The sequence below is a fragment of the Nanorana parkeri genome, unplaced genomic scaffold (assembly GCF_000935625.1).
Source record: "Nanorana parkeri isolate BGI_ZX_2015 unplaced genomic scaffold, ASM93562v1 scaffold431, whole genome shotgun sequence".
In the NCBI taxonomy this organism is placed as follows: domain Eukaryota; kingdom Metazoa; phylum Chordata; class Amphibia; order Anura; family Dicroglossidae; genus Nanorana; species Nanorana parkeri.
In genome coordinates, this window is record NW_017306699.1 from 1,163,857 (window position 1) to 1,184,677 (window position 20,821).

At 41.0% G+C, this 20,821-nt stretch overlaps 1 protein-coding gene across 5 annotated transcripts in view; it reads left to right on the forward strand.

Annotated features, from left to right (window-relative positions):
* Window positions 1–20,821, forward strand: part of ARHGEF9 (Cdc42 guanine nucleotide exchange factor 9) — a 252,896-nt gene that overhangs the window by 219,214 nt on the left and 12,861 nt on the right. For all 5 annotated transcript variants that reach the window (XM_018560090.1, XM_018560092.1, XM_018560091.1 and 2 more), the window contains exons 7-9: window positions 6,387–6,518; window positions 13,862–14,105; window positions 18,394–18,462. In XM_018560090.1, coding sequence (XP_018415592.1) covers window positions 6,387–6,518; window positions 13,862–14,105; window positions 18,394–18,462 — 445 coding nt within the window. The remainder of the gene's footprint in view (window positions 1–6,386; window positions 6,519–13,861; window positions 14,106–18,393; window positions 18,463–20,821) is intronic.

Below are 20,821 nucleotides of genomic sequence, written 5' to 3' on the forward strand. Positions count from 1 at the left end.
GCCGGCTCACTTTGTTTTGGGGGGGGGGGGGGGGGGGGGGGGGTCATGTTGCCGCTACCTTGGTTAGGCTTGGTTACTGACTTGCTGGCTGTACCAAATCAGTGGACACAGTGCTTGAATTATGAAAGCAGTCCAGGAAATTCCTCAGCATGCTTAGAGCTACCAATTACAGTCCCTCTAAGAGTTTAGGTCCAATTCAATATATGGGGTCTCATGCATCAGCATGTTGTTAATAACAATTGGAGTTTTTTCCCCACATCTACCACTTTGAACTTTCAAGGCATGCTTTCACAAGGACAGGAAGTAATGTGAAATTTCACCAGCATGGTCATGGACTGCAATAAACACTTGACAAAAGAAATTACAGGTCCATAAGTGTATCCAAAACTTTAAAAACAAAAAATTTGGCTGGAGTTAGGCTTTAGGAACAGGACAGTTCTGAACATTCCATGACCTAGTATATATTTTGGGGTTATTTAAAAATTGTGCCATCTCTTGTTTTCTAATTTGCATGAAAAGAGCATCTGCTCTAAACACCTTTGCTGCTAAAGGCTACAATTACAACAAAGGTTACAGGGTTAATATGACAACCAATATGCAATCATTTTCTCCTCGGAAGACCCCAGCATTATCAGGCTGGTATACATGACGTGTTCCCTGATGCATTTGTTATCTGACTGAGCCATTCCCCTCTAAATATGGAGTCACAGCTGTGTGCTTCAGTGAGCCCCGAATAATCCACTGCAGAGTTGATAGGGAGCAATGACTGGCAGCTGAGAGAACCGAAGAAACTAATTGAAACCAAATTGAATACTGTGCTGCAGAAACAAGTGCAATGGGCGTACGTTATTGGTTTCCTTGTCTCAGGCTGATTATGTTAACACTGTGTTGTGTGGCCATAATGTGTGTGACTATAAAATGTTTTTTTGGTGATGTGTCTTACAGTATTTTGATGGTGGGTAATGTAGAGCATGCTTGCCTAGTGATATAGGCCTTCCCATAATGTTTATTTTTATCCATCCACCATATAGTCCCTGGAGCATTTTTGCAAAGCGGCAAGATCAATAGCTAGTCAAGGGCCTTACCATCCCTAAGTCGAGTTGCCATTTCCAGCAGCAAAAAGGTTAACCGGTTTTGTGCATAATAGAACAACTGCCTACATAGCTGTCAACTCGGATGCTTTCATGTGTGTTCAGATTCTTCAGCAAGGCATTGAAACTCACATTTAAAAGCCATTTTTTTATGCCTTCTCACATCAAACGCTGGGCTGAAAACTGTGCATCGTGCCGTTAAGATGCTGTTCTGGAGACAGGGCCAGCTTGATCAGCAAATCTCTTGAGGAAAATAAAGTCAGAGACTACAACAGGGTTTTCAAACAACAGAAAGCATCAAAAAGGGAGCCTGGTGGAAAAAAAAGAGAAACGTTGCTTTTGCTTTCCCTCCCGTCTGATCTCCCCCTTGCCTGCAGTGCTAATCAGTCTGTGAGTCCCTAATTAGAACACAGCTCTGCCACTCACTAAATCAGGAATTACTGCACCCACTCCACAAGTAAATAACTCCCTTTCATACAATGTGCCTGAACAGTGTTATTAGCAATCGAAATCTTCTAATGGTTTAGTTCTTTGTATTTACCAAGCTGTTACTTTCAAGGCGTTGATGCAACCACCTCTTGGGTGGTACTCAAGTAAGTGTAGATGAACAGGGTGACAGTCCAAATTCCACCACATTCTCTACAGACCTGTAGCTCACCAAGGCGTTGATGCAACCACCTCTTGGGTGGCACTCAAGTAAGTGTAGATGAACAGGGTGACGCACATTCTCTACAGACCTGTAGCTCACCAATACCTACCAACATGACGTGTTGCCTGTGGGTTACACATGCTCTGATGTGAAAATGTTTAGGATGAGAATAGAAAATGGCTCTACAGGGACGGAAGCATGGGTCCTTTTTTAACTTTTTATGCATTTTTTGTAATTATTGTGGTTCAGGTAAATTATAGAATATTGCAACAGCTATGAATGAACTGATACATTTACAAGTAAAATGTTTTAATTACAAAAGGGCATTAACCAACTTCCACATCATATATATCTAATGGAGGAAAGCAAAAAAATGCAGGTTAAAGGAAAAGGAAAATAAAGGCGGTGTGTGTGGTTATTAGTGACATATATCGGATACAAATGTTAATTATTCCATTATTTCATGGAATCTAATGTAAAAATTAATTTAATCATGGCTCAGGGATCTGATTGTCTTCAACAGCGGAGGCTTTTGGCTGGATTGAGCACTTGAAAATTTATGGATTGCTTTGAGCAGTGAAACAATATACAAAAAAAACCCCAAAAACTAAAGATCCAATCTATAATAATATTTCCAGGGTTATTTACTAAAGTATGAAGAGTATGGAGAAGGCAGGGAAAGTGAACAATCTAGGACAAAATAGCTGATTTGGAAAAATTCTCCAATTCAGCTCACTTTCCAGTTCAACTATGTTGTCCTAGATTGTTCACTTCTCCTGCCTTCTCCAAACTCTTCACCCTTAAGTAAATAACTCTGTAAATGTTTTTCCTAACCGCTCTGTCTTGTAGTCCAACCAGCTGTTTCTCAGACCATTTGAGAACAGTCTGTCCTAAACAAAGCGGGTACTACAATGTATTGCATCCTGCAAGTTGACCCAACTAGGTATCTAACTAATTTTTTTCACCTTGGAACTGATAGAGTAGATGTTAGGGAAACATAATCAACCTTATGTATCATAGTGTCATAAGTCCCATCTTTGGGTGTCAATGCAAGCATAGATATGTCAATTAGATGCCTTAGTGTATTATTGTGCACTTCCAATAGGGCATCCCATTGTCAAGTTAAATGTTGCCTGTCATTACATAAATGTTTTACAGTCCTGTTTCTCTGAACCTCACTCTTTGCTGCAGCTGTGTCATGGCTGGTTCAGGAGTCTTCACCCTTCACACATCAAGAGAGAATGTATACACTGCCATTCACTCTTACATTTCTGGATATTTCCCTGCCTGATTCCTTATCCGTCTCTGACACATAATGGAAGATAATATAGGAGACTCTTAAGACCAGCAGTGTTTGCTGTAGAACAGATATGCAATGTAGGATAATCCCAACACAGCCAGCCAGCGGTTCTAGTAGTATTGTCCAGTGAGCTTAAATTGAATCTCTTGTCAAATTGTTAAACAAATGAAATTGAACTGTTTGCCCACCAAGAATATTGCAGTTTGATTCAGACAATTCAACACATTATACGTTACATTTCAAAAGATTTAAATCATATCTTTAGGTATGAAACAATGTAAAATCTGCGCTTCTGGACTGGGTGCGATGTGAGAGCTGCTGCGCTATGTTTTGTGAAGATAAAAAAGATTTTGAGTGTGCAGCGCTATTAAAGTGAATAAAGTGTAATCCCCTCTTCGGGTATATCAAAAATGTATATAAATAAGTTATGGACAAAGTTAATCAATCCTAAAGGGTGGGGAATTTCCAAAGAGTGAATATGCAAATTTAATATATATAGTGACAAAATAATCTATTGTGTTCCAATGGCGGTGAAAAAATATTTGTGAAATGCCACAACATAAACAATAATTATATTCTTATATCCTCCTGGTGAAAAGAAAAAACTGTGCATCAAATAATATCTAAACTTTTGTGTACAGTTATGTTGCCCGTGGACAATACAACTTAAAATAATCCCAACTGGTGATTCATTCTTTATACAAAAAAACAAAGGAATGTGATCGGTGATAAATTGAAAAAGTGAATCCAGTGAAATCTTCAACACTTGTTTCAAGATGGTAGATTACTATATGGCTTATCCCCACATCAGTATGGGCGGGCCTATCCATACTGATACCACACCATACCATGTCACTATATATATTAAATTTGCATATTCACTCTTTGGAAATTCCCCACCCTTTCGGATTGATTAACTTTGTCCATAACTTATTTATATACATTTTTGATATACCCGAAGAGGGGATTACACCATATCTTTAGGTAAGCAGCTTAAATGTACAAATTGTGTAACTTTATATATAGTATTCAGATTATTTTACACGCCAACAGATTTGTAATTCTGTTCATCTAAATGTGTGATTCAGACACCTCTGTCACCCTGGACAGTCAGCATGCAGTTGTAATTCTTCAGAACCATCACACTCCATTGTCCAGAGTCAACGACAAAGTCATTATTCAGATAGCTGGCAGGTTTCACAAAGCGAGTAAACTAGTAAACTGAACAGTTGTAAGCTGCCTGTCTATACACCAGGCAGAGGTGTGTGAATCACAACACTGGCTGAATTGAGTTTGAATTTTTTTGGCACATAAAACAACCTACACACTGTATATTCAGTTCAGCAATTTTTGGCAGTTTGCCTGGAGCTTTATGTAATTAATAACAATAGTTATTGTCAGTTAGAAATATAATCCCATATGCCCAGGGATCCTTGAACCCAGAGTCATGCAGTCTGATAAGCTCAACTCCCCTGCACCAAACAATACATTGATTGCACATGTCTATAGGTTACATTAACAGATGGCAATACACTTTGTATTTTGGTAATTGCGACCTGCACCACAGCTCTCAATTTGGCCTGCATGTTGAGATCCAAGTATAAAGTGCACCTAAGTTGTTGATTCCTGGATCGCACTGAAACTTTTTCTAAAGTATATGTACTATATTGTTAAAAGTATTGGGACACCTGCCTTTACACGCACATAAAATTTAATGGCATCCCAGTCTTAGTCCGTAGGGTTCAATATTGAGTTGTCCCACCCTTTGCACCTATAACAGCTTCAACTCTTCTGGGAAGGCGTCCACAAGGTTTAGGAGTGTGTCTATGGGAATGTTTGACCATTCTTCCAGAAACGCATTTGTGAGGTTAGGTACTGATGTTGGATGAGAAGGCCTGGCTCGCAGTCTCCGCTCTAATTCATCCCAAAGGTGTTCTATCGGGTTGAGGTCAAGACTCTGTGTAGGCCAGTCAAGTTCCTCCACCCCAAACTCGCTCATCCATGTCTTTATGGACCTTGCTTTGTGCACTGGTGCGCAGTAATGTTGGAACAGGAAGGGACCACCCCCAAACTGTTCCCACAAAGTTGAGAGCATGAAATTGTCCAAAATGTCTTGGTATGCTGATGCCTTAAGAGTTCCCTTCACTGGAACTAAGGGGCCAAGCCTAACCCCTGAAAAACAACCCCGCACCATAATCCCCCCTCCACCAAACTTTACACTTGGCACAATGCAGTCAGGGAAGTACCATTCTCCGAGCAACCGCCAAACCCAGACACGTCCATCGGATTGCCAGACAGAGAAGTGTGATTCGTCACTCCAGAGAACACGTACCAGTTCTCTAGAGTCCAGTGGCCGCGTGCTTTACATCACTGCATCCGACGTTTTGCATTGCACTTGGTGATGTATGGCTTGGATGCAGCTGCTCAGGCCATGGAAACCCATTCCATAAAGCTCTCTACGCACTGTTGTTGTGCCAATCTGAAGGCCCCACGAAGTTTGGAGGTCTGTAACTATTGACTCTGCAGACAGTTGGCGACTTCTGCGCACTGTACGCTTCAGCATGCACTGACCCCACTCTGTCATTGTACGTGGCCTACCACTTCATGGCTGAGTTGCTGTTGTTACCACTTGCTTCCACTTTGTTTTTTGTTTTTTTCAGCATGTTAGTTTTTATTGATAGAATAAATGGTAACAATGCAGGTAAACTCCAAAGTGAAACAACACATGGATCAAGTAGCAGTGCGCAGACTGCGATCCAAAAATGTAGCTCGATTGCATGTGAACAGTAGTAAGGATTAAACATATCAACATCTGTTGGAACTACTTCAAAAATGTCTCTGTACTGCATGCAGCTGCGCTGGAACAACTATAACTGGTGAACCCCAGTGCCGTGAGGGTCAGGACTCTGGGTAGGGTACCTTATCTCCATAATGTGAGAGCTCGTGGGCATGGCGGACGGGTCTAACCTCCGTATGATCAGTATGCAATGACCGTTAAGAGTGATTATGGGAATGCTAGGGACCGAGGACATCCAGTGGACCCAGGGAGCCAGTCAGTTTGGCCTCTAGATACCATTAACGCAGATCATCAGCCATTATTAGCTGTTTTTTTCTGAGATGGGCTGAGATCTGTCGCTACCAGAGTTCCCTAGAAATAAGAGATATCAACTGCTGACTCATCCCATCCATTGACCATCCATCATCCCATCCATTGACATTCATGCATATATGAAATATCTATTTTGGGTGGTCTTCTCCTTTTATATTCATAAAATATGCAGTGACTGAAAATTGACTGCAATCTGGGTTAATCTACTGTTAGGTAACCTGTATCTGTATTTGACAGGGAGATGATATCCTGGACAGAAGCTCCGAACTTATTTACACTGGAGAGATGCAGTGGGTCTACCAGCCGTATGGACGCCAGCAGCAGAGAGTATTCTTCCTATTTGATCACCAGTTGGTTCTCTGTAAAAAGGTGAAAACTTCTAAATATGTGTTTGTATATCATGTAACTGACAGAAACTATGCACGTTAATTAAGTCTTCATTATTTTGAGAACATCACTGATATAATTTAGTATTATGTGTGGCACTAAAAAAATTAACAAAGCATATTGCATACTTGTGTTAACAAAAAAAAAGGTGTAAAACATGATAATTAATTAACATTTGTAAACAAACCAGTTTGTGGTGTTTATAACAGTGCTTTTGAAGTGACCAAATTTTCTTACTCTATGCAGATTGAAAACTGTCATCTTTTACATTGTTTATAATTGTGGGTAATGCAGTTTCCCAAGTGCGTGAAGTTAATTTAACAAAATGCTAGGAACTGCCAAAAGAAAGGTGGCTGTACAAAGCAGCAACAAAAAATTACATTTTAGTGTCTCTGCCAGCTGTATTGCCCCACCATAAGTAGAGGTGAAAAGGGCAAGAAGAAAGCAGCATTCAGGGAATCAGCAAGGGCAGTAGCAAGGGTCAGTCAGGGCTATTACCAGTTTTCTTTCAAAGTAGTGAGAGGGTGACTGCTCCAAGCCAAGAAGATGAAATTGTTAGCTGGCTAGCTCTTTCATCTTCCCAGTCACAAAAAGAGATCAAGGTCTGGAATGACAGAATGTGGTGATATTGCATTGCATTTGCACATCTTAAAACAGCTGTGCTTCAAACAGTGCTGTTACCTCTCACTCTTACCATGAAAAATGCCGGATTTTGCATAGCATTTGCAAGCTTTTAGCCCAGCTCTTGCTGTCTGCTTGCTGCTTACTCTTCATGCTTGTCTTTGGAAACCTTCCACCTTGGCTCTTGTTGTATAGTTCTATAGCTCCTCTCTGTATAGTTACCCCTGGCAACTTTTCAGTGGAGTACCATCTAACTCATTGGCCCTGCCTCAGAGTATCCTTTTTCTCTTTCTATGCTATAATTTGTTTTCTAACTTCCACTCTCACATAGAACTTTACTGTCTTTTCTGTCTTGTGCATCAGGGGCACTGCTTGCCTCATGCCTTATTACCAGTCTGTATTCCTTTACTATTCTTATGGTGTATCATTTGCTAATCTAGCCCTGCAGCTCCCCAATAAAACTGCTGAATCCTTAGTCTGATGTTCATTGGTTCTTCAAATGCTAAGTAGTAAGACCTGAGTTCACTGTACATTGGTAGTTTTTACTAAAAAGGGGTGGCCAAGACTGCAGACACTTCTTGACACGTGTCTGCATGCCAGATTTGACACACAATCTTCTTGTGTCTATTGTATATGTGTATAGTTCCAGTTTGATATTGGAAAATAATTAAAGTAAAGAATTTAATTGGTTGTGCAACAAAAACATGCAATTTTAATTGTATTTTATTCTGCACCCTTTTGAAAAGACATTTACACCTCCAAAAAGGAGTGTAGGGGCTACAGTGTTATATATAGAGGATATTCAAACAATTTTCCATCAAAGATTTTAAAACCTCATGTTAGTACAAACTAGTAATAAACATCTAACCTTGCCCAATACAAATAAAGTAGGAGCATTGAGATCCTTGCACTGTATTTCCTAGGGATGCAGTGACATTTCTGCCGTCGAAGCTTATCATCCGAAAATGGTACTTTGGGGAAAATGCGAGGAGGAGAGAAACCTTCAGGAGGTCGGGCGGGGCGGGGAGAAGAGTGCTGTCAAGCGTATCACAGCAGGGGGCCAAGCTCTCCTCACGCAACGTCCCGCTCAGCCTCTTCTGACATGTAGAGTCTAAGGATGGAGACCGGGTAGGAGCAGTGGCGTAACCAGAGTTATGGGCGCCCGGGGCAGAACATTCCCCCCCCCCCATATTATATAAACATCCACTAGAACTGTACCCCCCACCCCCACACATATATATCAGCTAAGGAACTACAAGTCCAAAAAAATCAGAGGTCTGTTTAGACTCCTGATATTTCCCCAGTGCCCCCAACAGTAAAGTAAGTAAATAAATAAATAAAAATATTAAATAATAAAAACAATGTAAAATGGTTAGAAAATAAATAATTTTCTATTTTGATTTCGTCCTGACAAATTTATTTTTTACGATTTCGGTCTAAAAATGTAATTTTGCTTCTCTGCCTTTTGGCTAAGATCAAGTGTAGTATCAGTTTTCGGAGAGGAACAGTGCCGTCCTGAGGGATGATGGTTGCTTAGTACTCTCTGACAGTGAGGGTACGGTGCTGAGGGGTTCGATCTTTCCAGAGAAGGGAACTTTCTCGGCCCTAATCCCTCCTGATGGGGATGGGTGCTGCTCTGGTCTGGCCGGAGGGTTTGGGGAGTGCAGAGGCCTGAGGTGCTGTGCCCCCTGGGGGTTGGTGTCCCAGAAAATCACTTGGGTGTGGGACCCCACTGTGATTCACCGTCTCTTGGTCACGGTACCTAAAGCATTTTCTGCACTATGCTTTTTGGGCAAGCCTTCTGGCTAGCCTGCAGCAATTTTTATACCTTGGCCAGATGGCCTGCCAGGTTTGTGCACTGGCACCTATTTATTATAAGCACTATTTTTATGCACGGTTGCACTTTTGAATCCACAGATGACAGAGGGTGCGGGTACCTTCGAGTACATGCAAAGCAGTGCAACTATATTTTTCCCAAAAAATTCAAGTCAAAACTTAGACTTTTCTGGGAATCACATAGTCATAGCACACCTTTCTAGATGTTCCCTATAAAATACTACAGCTTCACTTTTTAAGTATAGGTTCACTTCACGTCAAGCAGCTGTTTTTAACTTGATAGCATCTAATCTGAAGTTATACTGAAATTCGTCTTTAAAGTACAATTAAGGTCTCAATGTCTGCATTTTCATTTTATTCATGCAACAGCTCTTCATTTTGCATTAAAACTCCATGTGATCATGCAAATTAAGCTCACCACCATAGTCTCTGCAAGCTAAAATTGTGACACTTCCAACCATTGCTGTCACTACCTGAGACTGAAGGGTGTGGAGGATGGGGTTATCTGAAGCTTTTGCATGCTATGCGGAAGCACTGTAGGTGACTGAAAAACTACAGCTCATGCATTCATAAGGATTTCTCTCCACAGTGGGGTGCCTTTATGAGAGTGGCCTTTGCAGTAGTGGGCTGAATCAGGCTTTGCTGTGCACCATTAGGAGGAACTGGGTGGTAAGGCGTACTCCTTGATTGATGTGCAGACCTCCAGTGGACTGTAACATGTGACCACATGACGTCAGTATTGTAGACGCAAAAGGTGGCAACAAGGAGTCAGGGCGGAGGCAGAAGTGTAGACAACGCTGCAGAGGAAATGGAAAAAGCAGCATTTGACTTCAACTTTCAAGGTAAAAACTGGCGCTTCGTGATTATTGCTAAAGAAGCAGAAAAAGCCATAGGCATTAACTGAAGAGGCTGTATAGGATTATTTTTTTAACAGTCTTTTGTTCTACTTTTAGCCCATACATTACACTAAAACATATTATATAACAGATTTAAATAATGATTATTTCAAGAATAGAAAATAATCCTATATTTCACTGTATACTTATTTATTCATTATAAAAATACGGAACAGTTTTTGTATTATATTTCTTTGTAATATCAAATACCTTAAAGACTATAAAGGAAACATTATGGGATTAAACTGGCAAGGCAGCATTATTGTGTTTGTAATTATCAGATAAACATTCTTAATGTTTATGCCAGCATTCCACAATGCACCATTAAGGCAGATATGAACCCCATTTATTACACCTACAGTATATAAAGCCTGCAACGCTTGGTAAGCAGCATATAGTGTTTCATTCAATCCTACTGTTTAAACAGATTGTAGTGGGAAGTATCATGTAGTTTAGCTAGCATATTTATTTTACTTTAAGCACTGTTTATAAAAGGAAGTCCCAATATGGATGGTTCAAAATACAACCCCACATATTGATTTTAAAATTAATTTAAATGAGGAAGTGGGTTTGGTGTGGAAAGGTAGGACAACTTTAAAGCACTGTTCTTTTAATAAAAGGCAGGAAAAGGGTTTTTGTGGACTTCTTAGATGAAAGGACGTGGTGACAGTCTATAGTGAAACTTCAGGGCAGAGCAAAAAGAGATACCGTGATTAGTACACACCAAATTAACAGGAATACAGCTGGACAATGTCTGCAGATAAGCAGTGGGCAAGCTGGTAATTCTGTCACCAGGGGCAAAGGCTCAGAATTGCTCCTCCCCAAGCGAGAAGTTCTCTATTCACACATCCAGTAGCGCCCCTCCTAAAGTGGCACTCGGGGCACATGCCCCCCCCAGCACCTCCCTAGCTTTGGCACTGCAGATAAGCAAGAAGTGGTGTAGAAGTTAGCTCTGAAAAATTGTCAATGTCACTAGTTGAAAGTGCATGTCACTCACTTAGGAACCTGAACTGCAAATGTCTACTGATAGTACAGACAGAATTGTCTACCAGTGCATCTCTCAGGCTTGGACACTTTGGTTAAATGGCAACAGCTATGGTAACACAGGAACAATGGCAGTGGAGACAGAGACACATATTGTTCAGAGAACTGGACAAACAGCAGACAACTATAATTAGATAACCAAGCACTGTAGCAACTTTGAAGCACAGGGGTGCAAAACAGACTGTGCCAGTAGAAAAAAAGGACAGGTAGGTGAAAGACAAGCATGATCAATTACCCCGGCAGGGCAGTGACTACCCAAAACGGTACAGGTTAAAAACACAGAGTGCGAATTATGAAAAAGAATTGTAGATGATGATATGTGATGATAACAGACTCACATCCACAGTCTCTTGGGTAGACAGCTTCAAATTGGGGAATTAATCAAGTGAGAGTACGTACAACAGTTCATGATTGACCAGATTATCTAAATTTCCTTCCTTAATTAAACATCCAAACAACATAGGCATAAAATACATTTTACTTACATGGCTGCTAGCATACATCTATCTTTATTTTTTCTTCATTAATTGAAATATACTTTGTGAAGGCCAACTCTTAAAGTAGAACTGCAGCAGTTATATAATTAGCCTGATAAGTTAGGCTTCTTAGAAAACTCAGCAGTGTAACGAACACAACTTGTAACTCAGCAGTGTAACGAACACAACCTTCCACAACTTAATTGGTTTTTCTTATCCTTTTCTTACAATAGGTTAATGTGTAACTGTGGAGTGGCTATTGACAATCGAGTATTTATACATAAATATTATACTGTAAATGGGCTTTTTAAACAAGTCATCACTGACCTCTGTATCTGCAAGAACTGTGGAGAAATACATTCTCAATCTTTACAGCAGAAACATTATGCTTGTTTCCAAGTCCTTGTCTAATTCAGTTTGGCTCACTCTGCTCTGCTCTCAGCAGTGGCTTAGCAGCCGTCTATTTGATGACCTGGATGATTTTAGGGCTTTTCTTCGGAACTTTCAGAATCATTTGCTCCACAGTGCCTGGGACATTGCTTAAAAGATCATTAACGGCTATTTAAGAATACATAAACACATGATTGTCCATAGCCTGGCCATAGGTTCATTTTAAGACCACGGGGAACAAAAGTATCCACCCTCCAGAAGGAAGGACAGAGTCACTACCAATTCAAAGATGATTTGAGGATCTATAGCTAAGTGATACACAAATAAGCTACATTTATGTTAATAGTTAAGGTACTTGAATGCATTTTTAAAATGTAACTCCTGAGTTTAGTGTCACTTTAAGAGGACAAAACACAGCCTTACAGAACAGCCCAGAAAGGGAAACAGCAGAGAATTCTACCTTATGGCTTTTAGTACTGGTTTGTTTTGGTCTTGCTCTGCTTCTGGTAAGTTTTAAACCCACGAGGCCTATATTAAAACTCTAAAACTCAGGTCTAGAACCTAAAGTGGAATCGGAACTGTTTAGTGCTTAAATAAGCAGTTGGAAACAACAGACTAATGGAACTGCAGCATGGAAAGTAATGCAATTATAATGCTAAACATGCTAGATCTTTACTGCTGTCAAAGCAAAGGAATGGAGCTTCCATGTACATAGTGGGCTATGGTGTTTTCTAGCTCCTTCTATATTTCTTCCGTTTAAATCTAGCACTCCTGCAAGCACTGAAAACGACAGTAACAACCATAACGGACTGAATACATTAGCATAATATGACACGCATGTAATGATGGTGGCTAAAAAGTAAGCAATATTGTTAAGCCCTGCTTGTGTGCTGGGTTCAACTACCACTACGGTAGTTACTCTATCCTTTATTTGACTTCCTCCAAAATTGGCTCTATTTTATTGAGAGTATGCTGGCCACAAGTTCTTTGTGACATGACATATTATATGTGTGCTTAAAAAAAGATGCACCTAGTGAGTTGCGATGCTGAAATGTTTTTTTTCATTTAACTGACTCTCAATATTAAGGGCCCTAATGTATATAAACAAAAATTTCTGAACACCAATACACTATCAGTATTCTGAACTGTTGACACACAGATTTGCTTTAATGAGCAGGTATACCTAATTCAATGCATTTTGCACAGTGTATGATACTTTTGCTGTCATTTTGCTAGATGCCAGCATCTGTCAGTGATGGAATATTTCATGTACAGCAGTGTTTCATCCTGTGTTGCTAGTGAGTGCCCTTTAATCCTAATGTTGAAATCTTTGTTGCTTATTTCCCTCTCTGCTATAAGTCACTTAGCCGCATTGCTATCTTAGGAACCTTCTGCGCCTTGTCTGTCAGTGTTTGGACCAGCAGAAGCCTCCTCTCCAGATGGCCTCTTTCAACCATATGGATATACTCCAAATAATTGCAGCTTTCACTTATCAGACCTTCCCAGCCCATTGGATTCACTTTTATTTTGTTTTAGCAGTTTCTCCTGTACAGTATAGTATGGCAGCTGGAATTTCACATTCTGTAGCACTGATTCTCAGCAACTACTGACACAGTGCACAGTGCATATCCCTTTGGGAAATGACGATTTGCTGGAGCAAAGGGCATCAGTATTGTATTGCTTGCTGCTTATCCATGAAGTGTCCTCTGAATCAACGGCTCAGTAATCATGTCTGTAATACAGCCATAGCTAAGAGCAAGAATTGAACAGCCAGCTGTCCCTCCTGCAGAAGGGACAGTAGGATTCTTGCAAGCACTTAACGAACCACATCTTCATAAATCTCCTGAAGTAAAGTTTTGTCTTACCATGCTTCTTTTGAACCTAAAAGTGCAAGAAAAATAATTCATAAAACAATGTGAATACTTAATTTCACTTTATGAACAATTAGATTGGCTTACCCTGTTATTGGGCACTTGTTTTGTGAGTAGCAGTAAGGTTTTTTAGCCAATCTGTCATTATTCATCTGTTTTAAATGATAATCCATTTATTGTTCTCCCAACAGGACTTGATTAGGAGAGACATCCTTTATTATAAAGGTCGCTTGGATATGGACAGATATGATGTTATAGAGGTGGATGATGGTCGAGATGAGGACTTTAATGTCAGTGTGAAGAATGCCTTTAAACTACATAACAAGGAGACAGAAGAAATGCACCTATACTTCGCCAAGAAGCTAGAAGAGAAGCTGAGGTGGCTGCGTGCCTTCAGGGAAGAGAGGAAGATGGTGCAGGAAGATGAGAAAATTGGTAAGGGCACATTTACATATAGACATACAAATAAAATAAGAAACAAATCAATAGAGTGATACCACACTTTTTGTGAAATTAAAAATATGTGTTTATAGTATATGACATTTAAACTTCACTAAATTAATATGAGTGTAGGAGAATAAGGTAAAACTGATAGAAACTGGTGATATTACTTACTTTTCCCCACTAGTTTGCAGTCATTGCTAGCCTCTTTCTGAAAATAGTAGCTGCCTGGCTGTCTTGCTTTTACTGACAGAACAATCATGTGCAGGGCAGCCATCAGAAATTTTGGGGCCCCTTACACAGCTTTAGGCCGCCCCCCCCCCCCCCCCCCGCGCTGCTGGACGCAGGGCTTAGTGACGCGCTGGACACAGGACCCACCTGAGATTGACCCTGCAGAGCCCAACATAAATGCTGCACAGCCCATCTAAGACTGTCTATGGTGGGCTCTGAAGGGGTCTCATGTGGGCTGGTCAGGGCTGCATTGCTCCCCTCCCTCCTTTCCTTCCTTCCTAGCTCCTCTTACCTGCACACATGGCCTCATCTGCCACCGGACTGGACAGAAGTGACGTCACGTCACTTCCAGCCAGTCCGACATCAGACAAGCAGCGTCACTGATGGGGCCCTAGCTTGTCTCAAAGCCGCTGGAGAGGCAATGCTGGGGCCCTGCGCTGCTAGGGCCAGGCCTCCGCCTCCTCCCCCTTCACTGTCGGCCGATAGTCATGTAAGGGACCCAGGCAGGCCCCCCAGGCTGCCCGGGCCCCTTACATGAGTATCGGCGGTACCCCCCTGATGGCTGCCCTGATCATGTGGCAAAGGAACTCAGAGATGCTGCTTTTCATATTTCTCTTAGTTATTGACTCAAAAACCAGTGAAGCTAGGGAATGAGTATGACAGTCAAACAGATATCTCCATATACCTCTTGTGACAGTTTTCTTTATATTTGTAGCTCCATATACCTTCTGCCCTAAAATTTCTTCTGCTCCTTCTGTATAGACTTGTTTGCATCCGACACCAGAGGTTGTTGGCCTGATGGTGAACTGGGAGTATATGGTAGAAGCATTAAGTGGGATCATAGCAATGTCTCTCCTTTACCCCCCTTTACTCAACATTTTTTGTTAACTTCTAGCTGTGAGGAACAGTGGTCTGTATTAGGGATGCACCGATACCAAGTGCCGTACTCGGTACAAGTACAAGTACAGATATTGTTCCAGCTCCAAGACTAGACTAGAGAAAAATTCAAACGTTAGGAGGCAGCTGTCATTTGTAAGGAGCACACGGAGCTCCTGGGAGGCACAGGAGTATGGGGTCACTGGAGGCACCGGAGTGCAGAGGTGACTTGAGGCACAGGAGTGGAGGGGACATTGGAGGCACAGGAGTGCAGAGGTCGCTGGAGTGCACAAGGGTCATAGTCACTGGGTGCATGGGAAACACAAGAGAAAACACTGAAGGAACTTAGCATAGGTGCAGTGACATCTTGCTTGAACACAGAGCAACTTGACTACAAGCCTTTTAAGACAGTGCTAGAGTACAGATTAGCTGTGGCACAGGAACTCTGGGTGGGACCCAGAAGTGCCTGCAGCACCAGCAGAAAATGTGACACTAGCCTTAAAAAAAGAAAAATATATAATGCAAATTTCATTTGAACAGGAGTTTGCTGATATTACACATCAAGTCATCAGCACTCCAGGAGTTTTGGACTATCTAAATTCTAACAGATTGTCACTAAGATTTTTGCTAAGCTGTAGTCAGCAACACGTGGGGACAAGTTATGTTTTTAGGCATCACCCGTAACTTACACAGTTGATGGATTAGTGTAGAACATATGGTAAGAGTATTATATTCTTTCTTGTTTATTGGGGGGGGGGCAAGATTCAGAAACAATTTGGTTATACTGCCACCTACAGGAGGATTTGGACACTGGCAAACAAAAAAAACAGTGACCAGCCTGGTAAAACCCAACCCACTCCCAGTATTCCTCAGCTTTTTGCTAGTGTTCTAGATGGTTGGACATCTTTTCTCTACTGAGAAAGGTTTAACTATTTTTTTACTGCCCATTTTTCCAAGATTCATTTTTTTATTCAAGCAAGTTTTCATCTACAAACTGCCTGAGCTTATTCTTTTATCTTGCTATCTGGATCAATATACTCTCAGCAAAATGCCCAAATGAATGCAGTTAAATATTCATTACTACATCTTTCAATTCAAACATTGTAAGTATTTGAATTTGGTATCAGTCTCTTGTAATCTTCTTTACAGCAGAGCTTAGTCTAGGAGATGAAGAAGCAGCACACGAAGCTAGTCAGCTGCACTGCACTGCTCATGTGCTAACAAGGAACATGCTAATAGGAGGCTAGAGCAGAGTGACAGAAAGATGACCTAATCAATGTGCTGTTTCTCATTGTACTGTTAAATCACAGACTGGAGGAGGAACAAGACATGTAAGTGTTATCTGCAGCAGAAATTAATCAGATCTTCTGACCAGCCAGTTCGGGCTGTGTTCTGTAGCAAGGCTGTGTGAATTTCAGAACTAGATGGATAGAAATACAAATTGGCAGGTAAAACAGGCACCTTAAATGCATTTCATCTGTTTATTTAGCTGTTTTCCTGGAGCTCAGCTATAAGAAACACACCTTACTTACAGTATGTCTTCCGATTCAGCTCCAATGTTTATTAGTTTGGATTCTAGCCAATTCTCCTAATATACTAAGCTGTATTTCAATCAGAAAATTAAATCCCACCTGAACTTTTAGTTAAAATTAGCTAAATGCATTGCTGGCGTATCAAATTCAAAGGTGTGCAAAGTCTTATATATTTTTTTTTTTAAAAGCAACCAGCATGCCAATAGACAACCTGTGTCCTGTTGGCATGCTGCAGAGTGGGACCCTTGTTCTCTGTAGGGAAGCAGCGATCTCTTTGCAGAGTTCTGACGTGTCACCTGCTAAGTCAGAGCCAGAACTGTCCAATCAGCAGGGAGCACGAGCTGGTATGTCTGACCCAGTATGGGTTGTGCTGGACCTCTGCACTGCTTCCTCACAGAGAACAAGGGTCTAACTCTGCAGCTGCTAGCAGGGGACAAGCTATTTTCCTCAGGCTGAAGCAGCTTTAGCCTGCATTCACACCCGAGCGACATGAAATATTGTTTTTTGTAGTACGTCTTATCCATGTTTTTGCATTATTTTATCGGCGTAAAATGCTCTTACATAAAGTTGCGTGTTATAATGAGCAGATTGTAGCACATTGATGTGAATTGACAAATGCGCGTTTTAAGCACATAAAAATAGGCAGAGACATGCAAAATCCCAGCAAACATGCATTTTTTAGAGTTTCCATTGAAGTCTAGGGGGGAGAAGCACAGAATCTGCCAAAAAGAAGCTCATGTGCTTTCTTCAAGCGACTGGCATTTTGCTACAAGCGATATGACGCTCAGATATGAACAAGGCCATAGACATGAATGGAATTTTTTTGGACATTTTTTTAAGCTGTTTTTTTTAGCAGAAAAAGCGCTACAAACAAATTGTAAAGGTGCCCATACACCTTACGATTATCGGACGAAACTTTTCGTCCGATGATCGAACCGTCGTACGATTTTCGTACGACGGCCCCATCCTGCCCCGATTATCGCAAGGTTCAATCAGCGGTAGTTAGAAAAAAACACCTGGACGACTTGCGGTAATTGACCGCAATTATTTTCGTTTGCGCATGCGCAGTGTTAATCGTACGACTTTTGACGGACGGAAACGCCACCAACCATGCGAACATCGTACGATCAACCAAAGTTTTCAAACATGCTTGACCGTCAAAAGTCGTACGATTGTACAGTACTATCGGTCGGGCACTCTATTCACACGTTACGATTGTCGTACGAAAAGTCGATCGCATACGATTATCGTACGATAATCGTAAGGTGTATGGGCACCTTAAGACTTTCTACACTTTTTGTTTAGGTGCACCTGGGATGTGTTTAGCTGATTTAAACTGAAGGTTCAATTGGGCTTTAAGCTAAGACCTAAATTCCTCTTAGTAAGATCCATGTTTGACTGCTGCATTCTGCTGAAAAACTCGCTAGCAATGGCAAAAGGTGGCAACTGGTGAACGTTTTTTTGCAGCAGCATACAGTATATCTGATTTAACATATGTATTCTTCGGGATCATTTCCACTGGTTTGCTATAAACATTGGGGTGTTGAAAATTGAGTTGTCCTATCTTTCCCATGGCATTTACATTTGTGTTAATGTAGGGGGTAATTTATGGTTTATCATATATGCTATTGTCTCTTTTTCAGGTTTTGAAATCTCAGAATACCAGAAGAGGCAAGCGGCAATGACTGTGCGTAAAGTGAGCAAGCAGAAAGGTATGATCTGATTAATGCATCTGCTGGGGCTAGTCTATTTTAACATGTTATTTGACTCTGCATACTGTACAGTGTAAATAAATAATAGTGCCATTGTTCCCAAGATCTGAGTCACTGTTTTAGAAATACTTTTAAAGCAGGATTTCAGGTGTATATCATGATCTGAGGATCCAGATTTACTTACGGTTATAGCTGCAAGTGCCCTCCTTGTGCACAGTTGAGCATTACCTCCTACCCATTCTCCTGAAATCATAATGGCACTAGTCTGAGATTGTAAGAAGAAAAATACCCCGGCTCAACCTTCTGATTAGGCATTCAAGGAGGAGCAGCACACTGATTAGGTAATCCATGCACCCTCCCGGGCCTGGCTGGGGTAGAACAATGTTTCAGGTTTCTGGTTTCTCAGTGCTCCTTTGCAATCTAGTTTGTGTGGCAAGAGATAACATAGAACAGAAGTCCTCAGACTGTATAAACAATGGGCCAGTTCACTGTCCTTCAGACCTTAGGGGAGTCAAAGTATGGCCAGTGACAGTAGAAAATTCCCTGGCATCAGTGGTCCTTCAGAGTAAACATTGGCCCAAGCAAGGTGGTCAGGGTAGCAAAAAATGTTCCAGTGTTAGTGAGCTATGGGAGTAAACAATGGCCTGACGCCTGTGGGTGTAGGGAGGAGTTATAATGCCCCATCATTGGTGTCAGTGGAAGGAATAGTGGCCCATTGTTGGTTTCAGTGGCAGGAAGAGTGCCCCCATCGTTGCTGTCAGTGGGAGCGAAAGTGCCCCATCATTGTCAGTGGGCGAAGGTGTGCCCTATTATTGGTATCAGGGGAAGAAATAGTGCACCATTGTTGGTGTCAGTGGGAGGAATGGTGCCCTATCATTGTTGTCAGTAGAAGGAATATTGCTCCATTCAAGGTTCAGTGGGAGGAATAGTGCATATCATTGCATTGGTGTCAGTGGGAGGAATAGTGCCCCAAGGGTTGTTCAAATGCAAGCAAAGTGCTGCATTTGGTCTGCAGCCAGCAATTTGAAAACCATTGGTTCAGAGAATAAAAGCTGTTCAAATCTGTAGCTTGGCACATGCATCTGTGAGAGCCATCATTCTCTATGGTGTCAGCCATCATTCACTGTGGTGTCTCCTATCACATTTGCACTACTACCACTACTTTGTTGAGCAGTTAAAAAATCCATCTTATAGACATTTTAATTCTATTTTTAAAAAATTGCTGCAGGGGCAGAATACTGAGATTAACCTATCCTGTAAAGGGATCTCACTAGTCTGTTGATAGTCAACATCTCATCACTAGATAGCTTTGCCCTTTGCCCCTACAAAGCTTAGTGGTTTCACTATACGGTAGGAAAAACAGTCTCCTTATTGCCATGACTAATACCACATTATTCTGTAATTTATTATATAGTCAATGCACCTGATAATACTTGGGGGTCTATTTATAAATGTTTTCATAAATGATTCATACAACGTTCACAGACAATTCGCACATTTTTGTAATTGAATTCAATTGAAAAAAATTACAAATCTGTGTATGAAAATTGTGTGACTCTTGTGTGAAAAAAAATATATAAATAGATGCGTGTATTGTTAAATTACATCCATTACACCGCTTGATTGAGGAAGTTTATAATCTGCTGTCTACACAATCATTTAGGGTGGGTTTTTTTCTAGGGATGCACCGATACCACTTTTTTAAGGCCGAGTACGAGTACCGATACTTTTTTTCAAGTACTCGCCGATGCCAATTACCGATACTTTTTCTTAAAGGGACAGGTCAAATTTTTTCTAAAGCAATACAAAATCATGATTTTAGGTCAGTTTCTTAATATTATGAAGAACATGAACACTCTGTAGTGTGGCACAGCTATATCCAATTCTGCATACCTGGCTTTATATTATAAGAACTTTATAATATAAAGCCAGGTATGCAGTTCCTCAAACATTTTTGAGTTTAATCCGGTACCATTTATGTGTACATAGAGTATATACTGCTAATACAGTGCAGATAATACATTTACAATTATACTAACATGAATGTATTAAATGATCTGTATGTAGCCCTGTACTATGGATCATTTAACCCATTCATGTTAGCAGAGGATCATTGTAAATGTATTGTTGCAGGCACTCTATATGTACATATACTATATACTACATATAGAATGCACAGTTTGTGCCCAGTCCCATGAGGTGCGGCAGTACTAACCTGTTTTGTCGTCTTCTCCGTCTCCGTCTGCTTCAGCCACTCCGTGTCACAGCCTAGTCATCTGCTCCATTCTGACCTCTTCTCCCGCTGATTGGCCGATTGGATGATGACAGGCTTCCTCACCAGTCACTCCTGACTGGTGAG